Source organism: Adiantum capillus-veneris, chromosome 15, assembly GCF_014529385.1.
Source record: "Adiantum capillus-veneris isolate H3 chromosome 15, ASM1452938v2, whole genome shotgun sequence".
In the NCBI taxonomy this organism is placed as follows: domain Eukaryota; kingdom Viridiplantae; phylum Streptophyta; class Polypodiopsida; order Polypodiales; family Pteridaceae; genus Adiantum; species Adiantum capillus-veneris.
In genome coordinates this window covers 121,034,285-121,051,613 of record NC_140945.1, presented here as the reverse complement: position 1 = coordinate 121,051,613, position 17,329 = coordinate 121,034,285, and the positions used below count along the sequence as shown (strand labels likewise).

Below are 17,329 nucleotides of genomic sequence, written 5' to 3'. Positions count from 1 at the left end.
TCCTTAACTTTCACATCAAGTACAATTGTTTGGCCCTTTTCAGTAGTCAATTTTGCTTTTTTTGCACGATAATCGACCACGGCGTTGTTCTTATGGTACCAAGGAGAACATCACAACCTTCCAAGGGCATTATGTAGAAGTCCTCTTGCCCCAAATACCCCTGGCAATGCAACCGAAGTTTGCCAATGACAGGTGTAATGGCCACGTCCCTGCCTGGTGCCGCTAGAACTACCTCTGCTTGTGCTCCCATCCGATCGGGTGTAATCTTGAGCCGCGTCGCCAATTCAGGTGAAATGAAGTTGGCCTTGGCTCCTCCATCAAAGAAAATCTGGGCTTCTTGATCTTTCACTTTGCCGCAAGCTCGGCAAAGTTCTGTACTTTCATAAATCGTGCTTGGGTCAGTATCCATGCAATCTGGAACCAAGCCTGCTTTCATCTTGCCTTTTCGTCCACGTTCCTCAACTGCTTTCGAACTCTCTGGCCTTTCTTCATCTTGTTCTTTCTGTGCCTTTTTAGGACACTTTGCGCAGATGTGCCCATGTTCCCCGCATCCAAAACACTTCCCCTCTTTGATGTAGCTGGCCCTTCTCCCGAAGAGTGAGCCGGGGTCGTGCATCCTTATCTTTCTTGTCTTGGGGGCTCTTCTTCTGTCTACTTCCATTATTAGAAGTCTGTTCGGTTTTTTGAGTCATGATCTCTTCAGTGGGGTAAGTCAGACTGCTTGAATGTATGGCAAAACCCCATCGATTCTTGAATAGAATCTGACTTTTGCTCTAAGCAGTGATCTCGGATCTCCGTAGGAAGTCCGCAGCAAAACCGCTCAATCTGTTCTTTAAACGAGATCTTCTTAAATGAAGAGGCTGGTAGAAAAGAGCTCCAAATTCTCTCGCAATATGCGTCCAAAGAATCTCTCTTGGTCATCTGTAGATGATTCCAAGCAGTTCGTATATCTCGTTCTACTCCCGAGTCAGCCAAGAACAAATAAAAAGCCTTTTAAATTTCAGCCATTTAACTGGCGCTTTCTTGTTCAATAGAAGGTGGGACCACCATGTTCGAGCATTTCCCTTGAAGAAAGAAGTAGCCCTCCGAATCTTGGAGTGCTCTGAGTAATGCCCTCCAGAGAAAGCTATATCAAACTGCTGTATGAAGGGCTAAAGCCCTTGAAGCATCTCGGAATCCAGAGAAAGTGTCAAACTTAATTGACTGTCCACCTTCTTTAAATTCTTGAACTTTCTTGCTTTTATCCTCGACGAAGTCATATTGGTTGGCTTTATAAAAATGCTTCTTTTTGGCGTAAAATTTGTGATCGTCGGAGTCCGAACTATCTGAAGACGAGTCCTCTATAGAACCGTTAGAAATTGGGCGAAATTTAGGCTTCTTTGCCCGCCCTTTCCAAAGCTTTGCTTTTTCTCTTTTCTGTCTTCTTCGCCCGAGTCAGAAGAGCTAGAAGAATTGTAAGAAGAAGAAGAAGTGGATACTCCTTCAAATCTGACACGCTTCTTCTGCTTTCTTGCTGAGGCAAAAGTAGATTGACGACCCAAATAATTGGGAAGTCAATTCCTTTCTTCTGCTTTTTGTCGTGCTTTTTAGCTTTATTGTTCGTGTAAAAAAGCTGAGTAATCCGTGTATCAACCACCTCTTCCAATGCTCGCTCTATAAACATCCTCGGAATAGGAGGTTTCTTGAGTGCCGGTTTGAGGGGTGGCTCTGTGGCCTTCTGCCACTGGGAGTGCACTTCGTCAAAGGATGTTTGAATCAAAAATTTTGCAAATTTCGGATCCTTCGCAAGATTGATCATCATCTTGGTCACATCGTCAACCAATTGTTGACGTTCCATCTCTTCAATTTCCATCTGAGTAGACCGAGGCGGGCCGTACTCTTTGTGAGAATCTTCTTCGTGATCTCCTCCCGCATCACTAGATATAGAGGAAGTCGATTGTTTGTTGTTGGAATCCATAAGTGCCGCGAGAAAAGGGTCGGATTTCCCGGTAGAAGAGAAATCAACCGCGCTATGATACCACTGTAACAAACTTGGACACTCCCAAGTCAAGATTCTACCGCGACACAGCAGAGATTCACTTCAAAACAGTTCACAGTTCACAATTGATTCAACACGGCCCGGCGGAGTTCCGTGCCTAGAGATATTGGCCCCAAAGATTGGCGCCCCTTTCGCTATTTCTTTTTGTATTAATCTATGTTCAAAGTACAAGAGAGTGGGAGGGTTCTCACTCTCAGACTCTGCGTCCAGATGCTCTGAGTGGTGAGGGCCTTGCCCACGTATTTAAAGGTTACAAGGGATGCCCAAAAGCAGAGCCCCAAAAGCTGCCAACTTTAAAAGCTTGTAAAATAAAGCATTTATTCGCAAAAGCTTCTCAATTAGCTTGCATAAAAGCATTTTCCATACAGCTGCCCGCAAATCACGGAATTTCCGTACGCATACAATGTCAGCCTGTCAGTGGGAATCACGACGTGAAACCTGGAATCGCCACGTCAGCATCCTTCCCGCGTTTCTCGGTGCTGCCAGCCGGGGTGGGTGTGTGTGTGTGTATCTGCTGCCCCACTCAAAGCGTGTCCAGGGACCAGCCACGTCACCAGTTTGTGACATTTGGAGCTCTTGACAAATTAAAATTGTGTGAAAGCTACTGCTCTCACTCTCAAAATAAAAGAAGATATTGGTTGTCTTATCTAAACTTTGACCTTTTTTTCTGATCTTTTCTGGTGACTCTGTTCATGGTTTTTAACTTTAAAAAAAGAACGGCATCCTTACTTTGTAGCCTTACTTAGGAATAAAAAGAGGTTTCCTTTTTTTGGGACTCCTTTTCTAGAGGTTCTACCTCTCTGCACTACTGGTCTTTTGGCTCTTTTAAAGCAAGTCTATTCTAGTGGATTACTCCATTATCTTCACAGGACATCTTCTCTTTTGAACCTTGCAATAATTTTTGGTCCTGGCAATGCCTTGATGGCCTGTTAGACTGTTGCATAGGTGCTGGTTTGACTTCCTTAACTGTCTGGGCCTTTGAAGGATTACATGGCTGTGAGGAAATGGATGCTATGCATGAGATTTAACATTGTCATTTGTGTCTGGCTTTGAATTTCTAACTATGCTATACTCAAGCATTTAGTAAAGTGAAATTAGGGAAAGCCTTTTAGGCCTGCTTAATCTTGCTGAGAATGGTTTGACCTGTTTTAATTCCCTAAATAGGATGTGATTTGGTGGTACTTTGACTTCCTTTGGCTTTGCTTTATACCGTGTATGCTGGGACCTTCTTGCACTTTTGCTTCAGATAACCACTACTGGTTTTTCAAAATGAGTCTCTGTTTTGATTTCACCATGCCAATCTTCTTTTATTGTCAGCCAAGTAGGCCCCTGCCTCTCTCTCTCTCTCTCTCCACACACACACACACACGCACGCACGCACGCACGTAGCCACTTGCAAAGGTAGGTGTTGGAAGGTTTAGTTTTCAGCAAAATTTTGGGCAGGTACAACAGTGGATAACTTACATTGTTGTTTTGATTCTCGTGTTTGCACTTATCAGTAGCAAGCCAACTGGTGGGGTTGGAGGGCCTCAAGCTGATGTGGGCGCTACCAATGGCAGCATTACCGCATCTGCAGTAGATTGGATGTGCTTAGTCTGTGGCTGTGTGAATTTTGCAAGAAGAACTTCATGCTTTCAGGTAACACTGGCCCCAGCTGATGGGGACGGCATTGATTATCATTTTATTGCATTGGGAAGATAGGGTGCTGTGCCAGCATGAGGGAGGCAGCATTTTTGAACACTGGGTTCTTAGCTTTGAGTCGAGCCAGATGCCAAGTTTGAGTTTAGATCAATTGCCACCACTTCAAGGGGTTTTTTGGTCCCAGCTAAGCCTACCATCACTAAGCTGAGGTCAGATTAATTGCTATGATTGAGGGGTTCGTAGGTGCCTACAAGGCTATCAGTAGTCTAGTTGCAGGTGGGTTCAATTAAATGTGGAGGATTGTATTTAAAGGGTTTGCTTTCAATTCTGGCGTATAGTGCAATGAAGGGCGAACCGATGATGCTCCTCCTGCAGATGTTTCAACAGTTGTACCTTCTGCATTAGGGAAGAAGGGATCAGAAGCAGGTTTGTATATGCCAGCTGCTTCTCCAATGTGTTATCATAAAAATTTGAACCTACTCAAATGTGCTTATTTTCGTTGTAGGGCCTACTCATGTACTGGTTGTTCGGGGGCTGGATGAAAATGTCAATGAGGAGATTCTACATTATGAGTTCTCTAAATATGCTCCACTGAAGGTGGCTAATAAATGGTGATGTGGTTAATAGCATCAAGGAAAATCCAATGCTTACCTACTTGTGTGTACTGCAGGACCTCCGGCTTGTTAGAGATAAATTTACACACATTTCAAAGGGTTTTGCATTTGCTCACTTTCATTCGGTATGCCTAAGATGATGAAAAATAGTCTTCCTTTAGAAGGAACAGAGACCTAAATGAGCATTGAGCCCACTTGGAAACTCCTGATTTTGCTGTTATGATCAACATCCTCCGTGCTCTTTTGAAGGTGGAAGATGCAACAAAAGCATTAGAAGCAAGCAATGGAACTACATTGGATAAGAATGGCCAGCCCTTAAGGGTGGCTTATGCTAAGAGTACGTATGGACCCGGCTTGTCTTCCTCTTCAAATATGCAAGCTAGCAACAGCCTTGCTGCGGCTGCCATTGAAGCTGCCACTTTTGCTCAACAGGTCTGAAAAGTGAACCTTTTCTGCTCCTTTCTGTTCTTTTGGATTGCTATTAACGTAACAGAACCGCTTTTAGTATGATGCTGTGGGGTGGGCACCTAAGGAGTACAACCCTGACCAATCAAAGGATGGTGGAGCAACCGAGGGTGGCGTGGCTGAAACCAATGCTGCACCACAAGCTGGTTTTGTGTGGGATGAAGCTTCGGGTTATTACTATGATGCTGCTTCGGGGTTTTATTATGATGGCCATCGTGGTAAGAGTTGTGTAGGAAAGTCCAACCCCTAGGTTTGTTCGAGTTTGCATAACACTGCCATTCTGCTTTTCTGAAGGCTTGTACTATGATGGGAACCATGGCGTATGGTATACATACAACCAGGAGACACAACAGTATGAACCGTATGCAGGACAAGAGGTGGACGCCAGTAACACACACGTGACAGCAAGGACTAAAGATGCTGCTACTAATCAGCAATCCGCAAGCTTTAAAGCGAATACAACTGTTAAGTCTAAAGATGCAACCACAATCCGAAAGGCTGTCATTTCGGCTCCCCCTTCAACCACTTCTGTGGAGCACGATGCAAAGGGTGGACTTGCAGAAGCGGTGAAAGCAGCTGCCACTGCTGCCAATGCCTCCATGAAGAAAGAAAAATCACGGAAGGCTCTTTTGCCATCGAGTAAGACAAAGATTGGTGGGATGGCTGCAATGTGGAAGCAAAATAAGGAGGGCACACAGCTTGATCAAAGTACGTCGAAGACATCCTTGAATGATGAAAAATCAAAGAGTACTCCCACCAAAGCCGCCGCCGCTACCATAGCATCAGGTGCTTCTATCACTCCGACAGCAGTCCCGAAGAAAATCCAAGGTGTGATACATACCAAACAGACAGTCAACAAAGCAGCACCAGAGGAAGCTCTGCTGGCATCCTATACTCCTGCGAAAACAAGTGGATTTGGGACACCGGCGGCAACTAAGAAACTGGAAGGGGTCATACGTTCAAGAGATGAGCTGGGTGGAATGGGCATGGCCAAGAAATTTGAAGGTGTGATACACTCCAGAGATGAAATGGGTGGTTTCGGGGGTGCAATATCAGCAAAGAAGCTGGAAGGTGTCATACGTTCAAAAGATGTAACAGGTTTCAGCTCACAGGTCGTAGGTAATGCTTTTAGCGGTGGCTATTCGTCTGAAAGCACAGGGAGGGCTCGTCATGAAGACGCAGTTCTCAAAAAGGTGGATGCTCCCGTAGCCACTGGAGGAAGGCGAAGGTTTACGGAGGCCCCCTCAGGCAGGCTATAGGAACATGGCAGCTGAAAGAAACAGATCAACAAGGGGGCCTCTCATTGTGCTAATTTGTGGCCTAACGAGTGCCACGAGTGCCTTCAATCTCGTCAATGGTTTGTGCCCCTTCCCCTCCCTCAAACACACTCACACACAAAAAAAGGTCCCTCCCCACCCAAAGAAGGGAAACAAGCACGAGCCGAGGGGTGCTGCCCTTCCGAGCAGCACTTTGTAAGCTGCCCTTCCGAGCGGCACTTTGTAAAGGTTTGCAATCTCTTCAAGTATTCAATGTATCTTCAATGTTCCTTTTTGTCGAGTGCCGCTGGCAATTTTATCCCATCCAGGCACTACTGTAAATTGAACCGCTGTTTGTCACTTGGTGCTGCACTTTATTTGTTGCTCACTGTCTCGTTGTTGGGAGCGGATTTTTGCAATGTATTTATGCTATTCAGTCAGAAAGTGATGCGCTCTCTCTCTCTCTCTCTCTCTCTCTCTCTCTCTCTCTCTCTCTCTGTGCACAAGCTATGCACATGATGGGCCTCCTCTCTATTCTTTTATTGTTTTTTGAGAGGACATGGAGTGGACTTCCGTGGACTCGGTTTAGTTTCTATGGTCATTAGTTTCTGCAATACAAGATATCTACTAGAGGAGCCTGTTTTTCTATCATTACGATGTCGTGTTTGGCAACTTCCGTTACAGCTTCATGTGCCTTATGCCAAGTACAGGATGAGGTTTCCAATGGATGGGATTTGTATGTGGAATTCCATTTACTGGGGGGTCGAAGCTATGTGGTATCGCACGTTGAAAATGCTATTTGCATATAGAGATGAATTCGCACCGTTGTTTTGATTCCTTTGCTTGTTAATAGTCGGAGCTCCATGGCTGGAGGCTTGTCAAAAAACTCAACTTGTATTCTGACCCCTCTCCCTGGAACTTCCCCACCGCATGGGGAAGTTGAAACCATTGTAGGCACCGTTTCTCCTGTCCCCTAACGATATGATGAGCCTCCAACTAAATAAAGAGCATACAAAGATACGCTAGTACTGTGTCTATTAAGGTTGAAAGTCTGCTATGCATGTGTGTACGTCGTGGTTGCAACAATGACGTGTGTACGTCGTGGCTTGTCAAAAAACTCAACTTGTATTCTGACCCCTCTCCCTGGAACTTCCCCACCGCAAGTGGGGAAGTTGAAACCATTGTAGGCACCGTATCTCTTGTCCCCTAACGATATGATGAGCCTCCAACTAAATAAAGAGCATACAAAGAGATACGCTAGTACTGCGTCTATTAAGGTTGAAAGTCTGCTATGCATGTGTGTACGTCGTGGTTGCAACAATGAAACTCAAGTGCCATTTATTGAAGTATCATTGGTATTGCAATGAGATTTTGTTTTTTCGCTGTTTGCAGTTGTTCTGGGTAATCATAAATGTTTATGCTTGAAAACTTGGGTCATGCAATTGATGGGTATGAAACAATGATGATCTCCGAGCTATTAAGTTGCCAACCAACCTTCTCGTCGCTGAAAGTCTCCAAACAAAGTGGAACCAAGGACCATGGAAAGTTAAAATTTGTTTGTTATTAGCTATATAAGACGCCATGATTGTGCTTGGTAGACTCTTAAGAGGTCTTGAGGCAATCGGAGAAGAGATTTGATAGAGAAGAAGAATGTCTATGAAGACTCTGCTATCAATAGCAACACAAGTGTGGGCCTACTTACATACATTTTGTATTGCTCTTGACTTTGTCTCATCACTTACAACTAACAGATTCCACCTTTGCTAAGAGACTTTAGTTTGCACATTATTTATCAATGTTTACCATATTGGATTGGGGCTTAACTCTAGAGAAAAAGAACTTGTTATTGAAAAAGTTGTCTATAACAAGCTAAGCGTAAAAGTTATCATTCCAAGGAATGGTCCACACCGATAAAAGGTTAATTTCACAAGAAAGAATCGAACGCAATTTCCGCGGGTGGAATTGGGTATAACCATTTTGCTTCATTAAAAAGAAAATTGGGTCTAGGAGGGCATCTTGAGCTGCCATGGGATTAAAAAAGGTGATTACAATTTTGACAAATGGGTGTACGCCTTGTGTGCAAGAATGTTAGGGAGGTGGAAATTTTTATGATTTTCAGCCTTCTATAACTTTACATAAATCTTCCATGTGAGCATAGATTGTAGATCTAAACTCTACATGCCAAGCTCTATCTGTAGATCTGTTAATATAGACATCGCTAGATTTCAATTTTCATTTTGAAGGGAAATTTGAATTAAAATAACTAGCCGCTTTTGCCATTTTGAAATCAAGAATTTTGCTTTGTTTATTTTCTTACTGCTAAAGGTTTGACTCCTTAAACTACCAAGTAAAGAGGTCATCCTAGATTCCATTCTCTTTCTAATGAGGATTTGGGATAGTAAGTTTTGCTTAGATGGAGCACCTCAAAAGCGGGTCAGATCTATTCACATGATATCCCTTACAACAAAAGGCAAAGCGTCTTAGAGTTCTCAATTTGATTGCAATCTTGGCACATGACTATCAGCAAGGGGAACCGCAGAGTTGAGGAATGTTCAAATTGAGAAACATTAGTGGTCTTAGGAAAATATTCTTGCTAAATTCTCTATGGACTTTATCTTGGAGTTCTTAGTTTGATTGCAATCTCGAGATTTTAAGTTGATTCTCTATACACAGGACTAGCAAGGGGAAGCAAAAAGTTGAGGAATGTTACACTTGGAAAACATTAGTGCTCTTAAGCAAAGATACTCGCTATTGTTTAAAAAAATAAAAAATACTTTTTCAACGGAAGAGTACTGCTATGATATAGGACATAGACCCTATAGCTAAGAGCCTAGAGGCTAAGAGTCTATTGGAAGAGGACGAGGTAATGTCAAGGAGGAGAGTTCGCACTTCTATTTTTGAGGATGAGAACTATTCTTTAAGAGAGTAGTAATGCCATGACATAGGGCCTACAAATAAGGCTAGGACCTTATTAGAGGCTAGGATCCTAGAGGCTTGGAAAACATTAGTGCTCTTAAGCAAAGATCCTCGCTATTGTTTTCATAATTAAAAAATGCTTCTTCAATGGAACAATACTGCTACGATATATAGGACATATACCCTATAGCTAAGAGCCTAGAGGCCAAGAGTAGTTCTTGTCCTCGAAAACAGAAATGCGAACTCTCCTCCTTGACATTACTTCGTCCTCTTCCCATAGACTCTTTAAGAGAGAAGTAATGTCGTGACATAGGGCATACGAGTAAGATTAGAGGCTAGGACCCTATGGAGATTGGGCTTAGGAGTATCCCTGTTTCATTAGACATGGCAATGTGTTTAATATGTAGAGAGCAAGACTAGCCTCTTGAAGAAGCTCGTTGGGTAGAGCTTCAATGTGGTTTTCCAGATGCCTTTTCAATGATGGTGGTCGAAAGAGAAAAACTTAGCATCAAAATTGCAAAGAGTTTCGTGCAAACATAAAGTTATTCTAGGAAGTGGTCAAGTCTCAAGGCAAAAGTGTAGACATGTAGTAGTGTTAGTGTGTATACGCGCTTCACCAGGGGCACTTTTCTCCCACTGGGTTTTTCGCCCTGGACATCTGGTGTGAAAGGACACCTTATCTCTTAGGATCTCGTACGCAAGCTCTGTGTCTTCTCCTTCTCCAACTTCTTTCTACTCTGAGTTGCTATCTTCCTTCTGTTTCCTATTTCATCATCTTTAACAATTGGTATCAGAGCAAGGTGATTTCCAGAGCCTCTACTTGCGTTTTTACGTCCGCGTGCGCAATCGCAGTTTTCAGGCAGTTTTCGGAAAATTTGTTCGTGGGAGCATCCTCGACGTTCCGGGAGTATTCTGAGTAGGTGACTTGTGGTTTTACCCCCCTTTTGAAGTCGTTCGAGCCCTCAGAATTTTGTTCTGAGCAGCGTAGCAGAAGTTACTTTTCGGAGGCGTTTAGATCAAAAGGGTGTGCTTTTTGACAGATTTTCTTCAGGTAAACAGTTCTTTTGGGAAGCAGCTTGTCTTAGCTTTGTGCTGAGATTTTGTGTAGAGTTTTGCTTGCATTGGAGAGGAGATTTGTGAATCTCTTGGAGGTTCTTTTGCTCTCTTGTGTGCATCCACAATATGGCTCAATCTACAGAGAAAGAGATTTTTGGTGCGTTTGCATCCGAAGACAAATTGGATGGTACCAACTATTCTCTTTGGTCTTTTATGGCAAAAAATGTTTTGGTTGGTAAAGGATTGTGGGATTATGTATCTGGAGATGAAGTTCGTCCAGGTAGCATTGCACCTGCCACGCCTGGTCGTGGTGCAGCTGTTGGTGCAGGACCCTCACAAGTCACTCCAGAGCAAAAGAGATGGTATACTAAAGATGCACAAGCTATGGCTGTGATTGCCTTAACCATAAAGAGGACAATCACACCACATATCAGATCTTGCAGAACTTCTGAGGATGCTTGGAACACTCTGCAAGCTATGCTTGGAGGAAGAAACGCTGCCAGAATAGAGTTTTTGAAGAAACAACTTGACAAAATACAGATGGACGAAGGTGACGATATCGTCGAGCATCTTACAAAAATCAGGGATCTTAAAGAGCAATTGCTTAGCATTGATGAAGTGATTCCAGAGAAGGACTTGGTTTCCAAAACACTCAATTCACTACCACCATCTTATTTGACTTTTCAGACTTCTTTGACTCTGTCTTTGCGAGCTAATCCTGAGCCTCTTCATTTTGAAGAGTTAGTGGCTTTGCTATTGCAGGAGGATCAATCACGTAAGAACAAGTCTTTACAGGTGGATGGTATGGATCATGATCTTGTTGTACATAACAAAAACAAGGGTAAAGAGAGTGCTCATTACTCTAAGTCTGATGCAGGACAGTCTTCAGAGAAGTCTAAAGGTGATTCCGACAAGTCCAAGAAGAAAGGTAAATGTCACTACTGCAAGAAACCTGATCACTACATTTGTGAGTGTAAAAAGAGAATTGCTAAAGAAAAGAAGAAAGAGTCAAGTTTGGTTGTTTCAGCTTCTGGTGATTCTTCTACAGCTAAAGAAGAGTCTGCAAACTTTGTGCAGGATTCTTATGCTTTCTTAGTATATTCACATTTTTCTGCTTACAGTGTTGACGAGACACAAATGATTTGGTACTTTGATAGTGGTGCATCCAGGCATATTACTTCAAGGAAGGAATTTGTTTTTTTCATTGGATACAACTCCACCAGGAAAGAAGGTGACATGTGCAAATAATGCTTTTTATCCAATCAAAGGCGTTGGTAAGATTTTGATTACCATTTCAGATGGTTCAGATTTATGCTTGCCAGATGTCTTATAGGATCAAGAAGAATTTGTTGTCTGTATCCTCTCTTGCAAAAAATGGTCTTCGAGTCATTTTTGAGGATGACAGATGTGTTGTACGAGATTGAGAGAATGGTTATTCTCTTATCACTACAGGTAAGCTGGAAAATGGACTATTTGTGCTAGATCGTTATGAAAAGCAGATTCAGGTATGTATTGCAGAAACAAAGACTCAAGCCATGCAGGATGCTGAGTTGTGGCATGCTAGATTTGGGCATGTTAGTTATGGCAGTTTGATGACTTTACAACGTCATAATATGGTGCATGATTTGTCTTTATTGGAGATGCCACCAAGACATGTATGTGAAGGTTGCGTTCTTGGAAAGATGCACAGATTTGCATTTTTGCAGGATGGTTCAGGTAAAGGGACACGAAAGTTGCAGCTTGTACACAGTGATGTATGTGGTCCTATGAGGACGCCATCTATAGGAAACAACCTTTATTTTGTGACCTTCATTGATGACTTTTCCAGGTTTTGTTGGGTGTATCCACTCAAAGCAAAGTCAGATGTGTTTGCAGTTTTTCAACATTATGTCGCCATGGTTGAAAATGAAGCAGGTTGCAAAGTACAGACTCTTCGTACCGATCGAGGAGGTGAATACATGTCAGGTGCATTTAAGGATTTTTTGGGAAAGAAAGGCATTAAACACCAATGCACTATGCCATACACACCACAACAGAATGGTGTTGCATAAAGGAAGAACAGGTCTTTAATGGAGACGGCTAGATGTATGCTCAAGGCTAAGAGTTTGCCTCATAAGCTATGGATGGAGGCAGTTGCTTGTGCAACACATGTTTTGAACATGTGTCCTACTCGTGCCTTGAAGACCATTACTCCATATGAAGCTTGGTATGACAGAAAACCTTTAGTCAGTTATCTTCGTGTTTTTGGTTGTGTTGCTTATGCTCACATCCCTCAGCAGTTACGTGGGAAGCTTGATGATAAGGCAATCAAATGTATATTTGTGGGGTACAGTAGTGGAAGTAAAGGTTATAGACTTTACAATCCTGCTACAAACAAGATTTTTGAAAGTCGTGATGTAATTTTTGCAGAAACTACTGCTCAACCTATGGTTGCTTTTGATGTACCTCATATGTAGACACATGATGTATTTGAAGGTTTGCTTCCTTCTTTTGTGGAGAATCAAGAATCACAACAGGTTGATAATCTTGATCAATCTTTTGATCAGCATGTGACATCTCATGATGTAGAGGAAATTGTGCGTGAAGAGCAAGAAGTTCTCAGGGAAGAAAGAACCTTGCCTAAATGGGTCCAGAAAACTTTGCAGGATAGCAAGTTGGATGCACCGTTGCCACGAAAAACACGTGCTGGTACTACTTTTGGCAGAGAGCAAGTAGATTTGGCTTGCTTTAGCACTCTTTGTGATGCAGATGAGCCTGATTCATTTGAACAAGCTTTAGAGTGTGTTCAGTGGAAAGATGCTATGCAGCAAGAAATTGATTCTATTCATAAGAATCATACATGGGATCTAGTGGACTTGCCTACAGGTAAAAAGCCTATTGGTACAAAGTGGGTTTTTAAGGTAAAAAGGAAACAAGATGGTACTGTTGACAGGTACAAAGCAAGGCTTGTGGCAAAAGGCTATGCGCAACAGAAAGGCATAGATTATGATGAAACCTTTGCTCCTACTTCTCGTGCGTCCACAGTTAGATCACTAGTTGCAATTGCTGCTCATCATGGTTGGAAAGTGCATCAGTTGGATATCAAAACTGCTTTTTTGAATGGTGATTTGCAGGAAGAAGTTTATGTAAGTCAACCAAGTGGTTTTGTTGTAAAAGGTCAAGAGCAAAAGGTATGTAGATTGCGTAAAGCTTTGTATGGTCTCAAACAGGCTCCAAGAGCATGGTATGAGAAGATACATACTTATTTGATTGGCCAGGGATTTCAGAATAGTCCAACAGAAAGTACTTTGTATGTCAAAAAGAGAGATGGAGTTCTCATTATGCTAACACTTTATGTGGATGATATGCTTCTTACAGGCAATACTGCAGATGAAATTGAAGTGTTTAAAGATGCTTTGAGAAAAACCTTTGAGATGTATGATCTTGGTTTGCTACATTATTACTTGGGTATTCAGTTTGTGCAATCAGAGGATGGCATATACATGTTGCAGGCAAAATATTTGCATAAAGTTTTGGACAAGTTTGGTATGCAAAATTGTAAACCAATCTCTACACCTGTAGAAACTGGATCAAAGTTGAGCATGCACAATGCTGGAGAACCTTTTGATGTACATACTTATGCAGCAATAGTTGGTTGCTTGATATATTTGGCAGGCAACACTCGTCTAGACATTCAACTTGGGGTTTCACAAGCAAGCAGATTTATGCACAGCCTAGGTATGCATCATTGGCAGGCTGTGAAGCGCATACTTCGTTACCTTTCAGGTACTCCTAATCTTTCCATGTTCTTTCCAAGGGGGGATATGTATGGAAAGCACAGTTCTATGCAGCTTCTTGGTTACAACGATTCATATTGGGCCGGTGATTTTGACACACGACATTCCACAAGTGGGAATTGTTTTTTCTTGGGAAATGCATGTATATCTTGGCTAAGCAAGAAGCAACCTACAGTGGCTACATCAACTTGTGAAGCTGAGTACAGGACAGCTTTCATGGCAACAGTTGATTGTGTATGGATACGCAGGTTATTGGCAGATCTTTGTGAGTGTCAACAGGCACCCACTACCATTTTCACTGACAGTCAGAGTGCTATGGCAGTTGCAAGGAATCTAGTATTTCATGCAAGAACAAAGCACATAGAGGTTCACTACCACTATGTCAGGGAAAGGCTACATGCAGGGGAGATCACACTAACTTACTGTCCTACACAGGATAACATTGCAGATCTATTTACGAAGGCGTTATCACGAGAAAAGTTTGAAGCTTTTCAAAAAGCTTCGGGCTTACTCTCATACACATGATGATCTGCTACCTTGTACGGATTCACACTATCACTACAGGGGGGATTTGTAGACATGTAGTAGTGTTAGTGTGTATACGCGCTTCACCAGGGGCACTTTTCTCCCACTGGGTTTTTCCCCCTGGACATCTGGTGTGAAAGAACACCTTATCTCTTAGGATCTCGTACGCAAGCTCTGTGTCTTCTCCTTCTCCATCTTCTTTCTACTATGAGTTGCTATCTTTCTTCTGTTTCCTGTTTCATCATCTTCAACAAAAAGGAGTTAAAGAAGTAACAAAAATAACAAATATAATGCAATACCATTAATTGTTAACAAGAAAGAATGCCACACATGCAAAGATAAGTGTTTTCTTTCAATAATATAAAAGTAAGCTAAAACTATGGATGTATGGATGGGATTCATCACATAGAACTATAGCCCTAACAAATGGATTTAAATTATTCAAATAAAAATATTTTGCTTTCTGTCATTGTAAATAATAGTTTGTAAATTATCTTACATATAAATGTGCTCTCTTTGAACAAGATGAAAGTATGAAAGGGCTATATTTTGAATGACTTGTCCTACATCTGGTACATTTGTTGTGAAATCTACATGTACCTCTATTTTGTAGAAGACCTTAAAAAACAACGGTCGGATGCTTGTAAGGGTAAGAAATTTTGTGCTCGAGTAAATAAAGTCTACACCGCTAATGTACCTCAGTTTTAATATTAAGATCAAGCTTGCAAATATGTTGATGATGCCAAGATGTGAGTACATCAAAGGACATCAGGAGTGCAATTTGTAGGAGGTTACATAAGATTTGTATGGGAAATGTGTATGTCTAATATGGTCATAAAATAGCGCATGAAATGATGTAATTTGTAGTTTTAATAAAATTTCCATAAATTGAATATAGCTTCTTATCAAAGATTTTGCATAGATTTAAAGGTGTATAGACAGGGAAAAACTTATTATAGCAAGAAATTGAGCTTCATAACTTAGTATGAGATTAGATTTTTGCTATAATAAAAAAACCCAAATCTTGAAAACGCTAACAAAGAGGAAAATTTTGGTGTTTCAAGGCCTCTTTCATTAACATGATGAGGTTATGGGACAAAACTTAAGGTCTATTATGTTATTTCAGGCCAATACCACCAACTAAGCATTTTTCAAGGTTTCAAACTCATAGGAATCTTGTAATTTAAGCTCATTCAAAAAAATTATAGTGTAATTTCTTGCAAAAAATTAATGCTATGAAAAACTGTTAACCCTTACGTACACCGTATCACCTTCGACGAATATTTGTCATGGACGGGCTTGTCGGTCCAATAGGTGCGTAGGTGATCATAGAAGAGAGGTGCGCACCACTTATCTTATTTTTACAGTATTTTTGCAATGACCGACCACTGTGGGCGTCCATGTGTGAATGTGACGAATTCATATAAAAGGTTCATTTTGACCTAAAATCCTCATTCTTTGAGGTGCATGCTAAGAAAGTGCTCTTGCTCTATCTCTATCTTCTTCTCCTGTGTGTGCTCACGGATGCGTGTCTGTGTGTGTATGCATGCTTGAGAGAGAGAGAGAGAGAGAGAGAGAGAGAGAGAGAGAGAGAGAGAGAGAGAGAGCATTGTGGCGAGGTGGTGGCTCCTTCTTCTTCGCGGCACAGGATCCTTCACGACGGAAAGCATTGAACGGTGAGTGACATACCATTGCCCCTTTGAGCTTGCTAGGACAATTTAGTTGTGTGCTTGCAGCCATTCGTGGCTCACACACAATGTTTGGTAAGTTCTCAACCTCCGACACATGCAGTAAAAGCGCACATTTTTGACGCCGTTGCCGGGGACTGCCTTGCACTAAGCTTGAGGAGCACTCAGTGCTACCTCTTGAAGCCATTCTTTCATTTGTTTTCAGCTTTTGTCCGAGTTTGTGTTAGATCTGTTAGTGGCTGTAATGTGCAGGTTTAGTAGGATTTGTTAGAACCTGTTAGTATTAAAATGTGCAGGTTTTTGTTAGATCTGCTAAGTTCTGTAATGTGCAGGTGTTAGCAGGTCTGTTAGCTAGTGTAGTTCTGCAGTGAGAAGTAGACAATGAGAAGTAGGGTAAATGTCCCAAGTTAAGGACACTGAATTGGGAATCTCTCTCATCTGAGTTACGACTCATTAAATGTGTTGTTTGCGGATGCATCTGATAGCTGAGGACATTTGCTCTCTGGTGATGTAGGCGTTTTTGCATTCGGTGCAGCACAGAAGCAACGCGATATCTTGTTTCGCTATCCCATGTAAAAAAATGATGCCTCCATAGGCGGACATACCCACTATAAGGAAAAAGGACAACAGCATGCGATATTTGAACCCAACATACGACGAATCAATTGATGCCATCTCATGTAAACCGTCCTACCACTCAACACTTGATGTCCTCCAAGTTGAGCCCTGACGTTCTTCATCTTTGTCCTCAAATCGGGACATGTGTGCTTATTGGGACATTTACCCTAGACAGTGAGCAGGTTGAAGATTCTGTCAGTGTGCACTTTGCTGTGTTAGACAGTGTGTGTGCAGTGCTAATTAGTGTTAATTAGTTTTGTTAGCTGTAGATAGGTTAGACAGAGATGCCAGGTGTAGCTGTGTGCATGCGCGAGCTCGAAGCCACACAGTAAAACATTATCCACAAAAAAGTTTTTTTGTGAAAAAACGAAACGCCCGAAAAATCTGAGACCAAAACGAAATTAAAAAAACAAAAGAAAAAAAGAAAAAAAGAGAAAAAGAAAGAAATATTATTTTAAAAGGAAGGGATTGGGATCTTCCCCCAAGCCCAAGCCCAGTCCCAGACCTCAATCCTCAGTCTTATGATATAGTATATACACTAAAGACTAGCACTTCAAGTGAAGGGAGGGCACGTGAGACACGTCCTTCAAGTCCTCTACCCTTCCCTTCACATTTACCCCTTGAACTTACTAATTTTAGCATTCTTCTCGATTATATAAAGATCTTTTTTAGGATTTTGAGGGCTTTAAGTAACCGAATCGGAGACTATAAAGCACGACACATCCCTCTAACCAAG

General features: G+C 41.9%; 1 protein-coding gene across 5 annotated transcripts in view; it reads left to right on the top strand.

Moving 5' to 3' along the window:
- The window catches only part of LOC147441400 (SUPPRESSOR OF ABI3-5-like), a 28,455-nt gene extending 22,146 nt beyond the window's left edge, over positions 1 to 6,309 (top strand). For all 5 annotated transcript variants that reach the window (XM_086483049.1, XM_086483047.1, XM_086483048.1 and 2 more), the window contains 7 exons: positions 3,538 to 3,676; positions 4,018 to 4,105; positions 4,185 to 4,276; positions 4,350 to 4,418; positions 4,543 to 4,725; positions 4,799 to 4,976; positions 5,053 to 6,309. In XM_086483049.1, coding sequence (XP_086339175.1) covers positions 3,538 to 3,676; positions 4,018 to 4,105; positions 4,185 to 4,276; positions 4,350 to 4,418; positions 4,543 to 4,725; positions 4,799 to 4,976; positions 5,053 to 6,017 — 1,714 coding nt within the window. In that variant the 3' untranslated portion in view covers positions 6,018 to 6,309. The remainder of the gene's footprint in view (positions 1 to 3,537; positions 3,677 to 4,017; positions 4,106 to 4,184; positions 4,277 to 4,349; positions 4,419 to 4,542; positions 4,726 to 4,798; positions 4,977 to 5,052) is intronic.
- Positions 6,310 to 17,329: the final 11,020 nt, after the last annotated feature.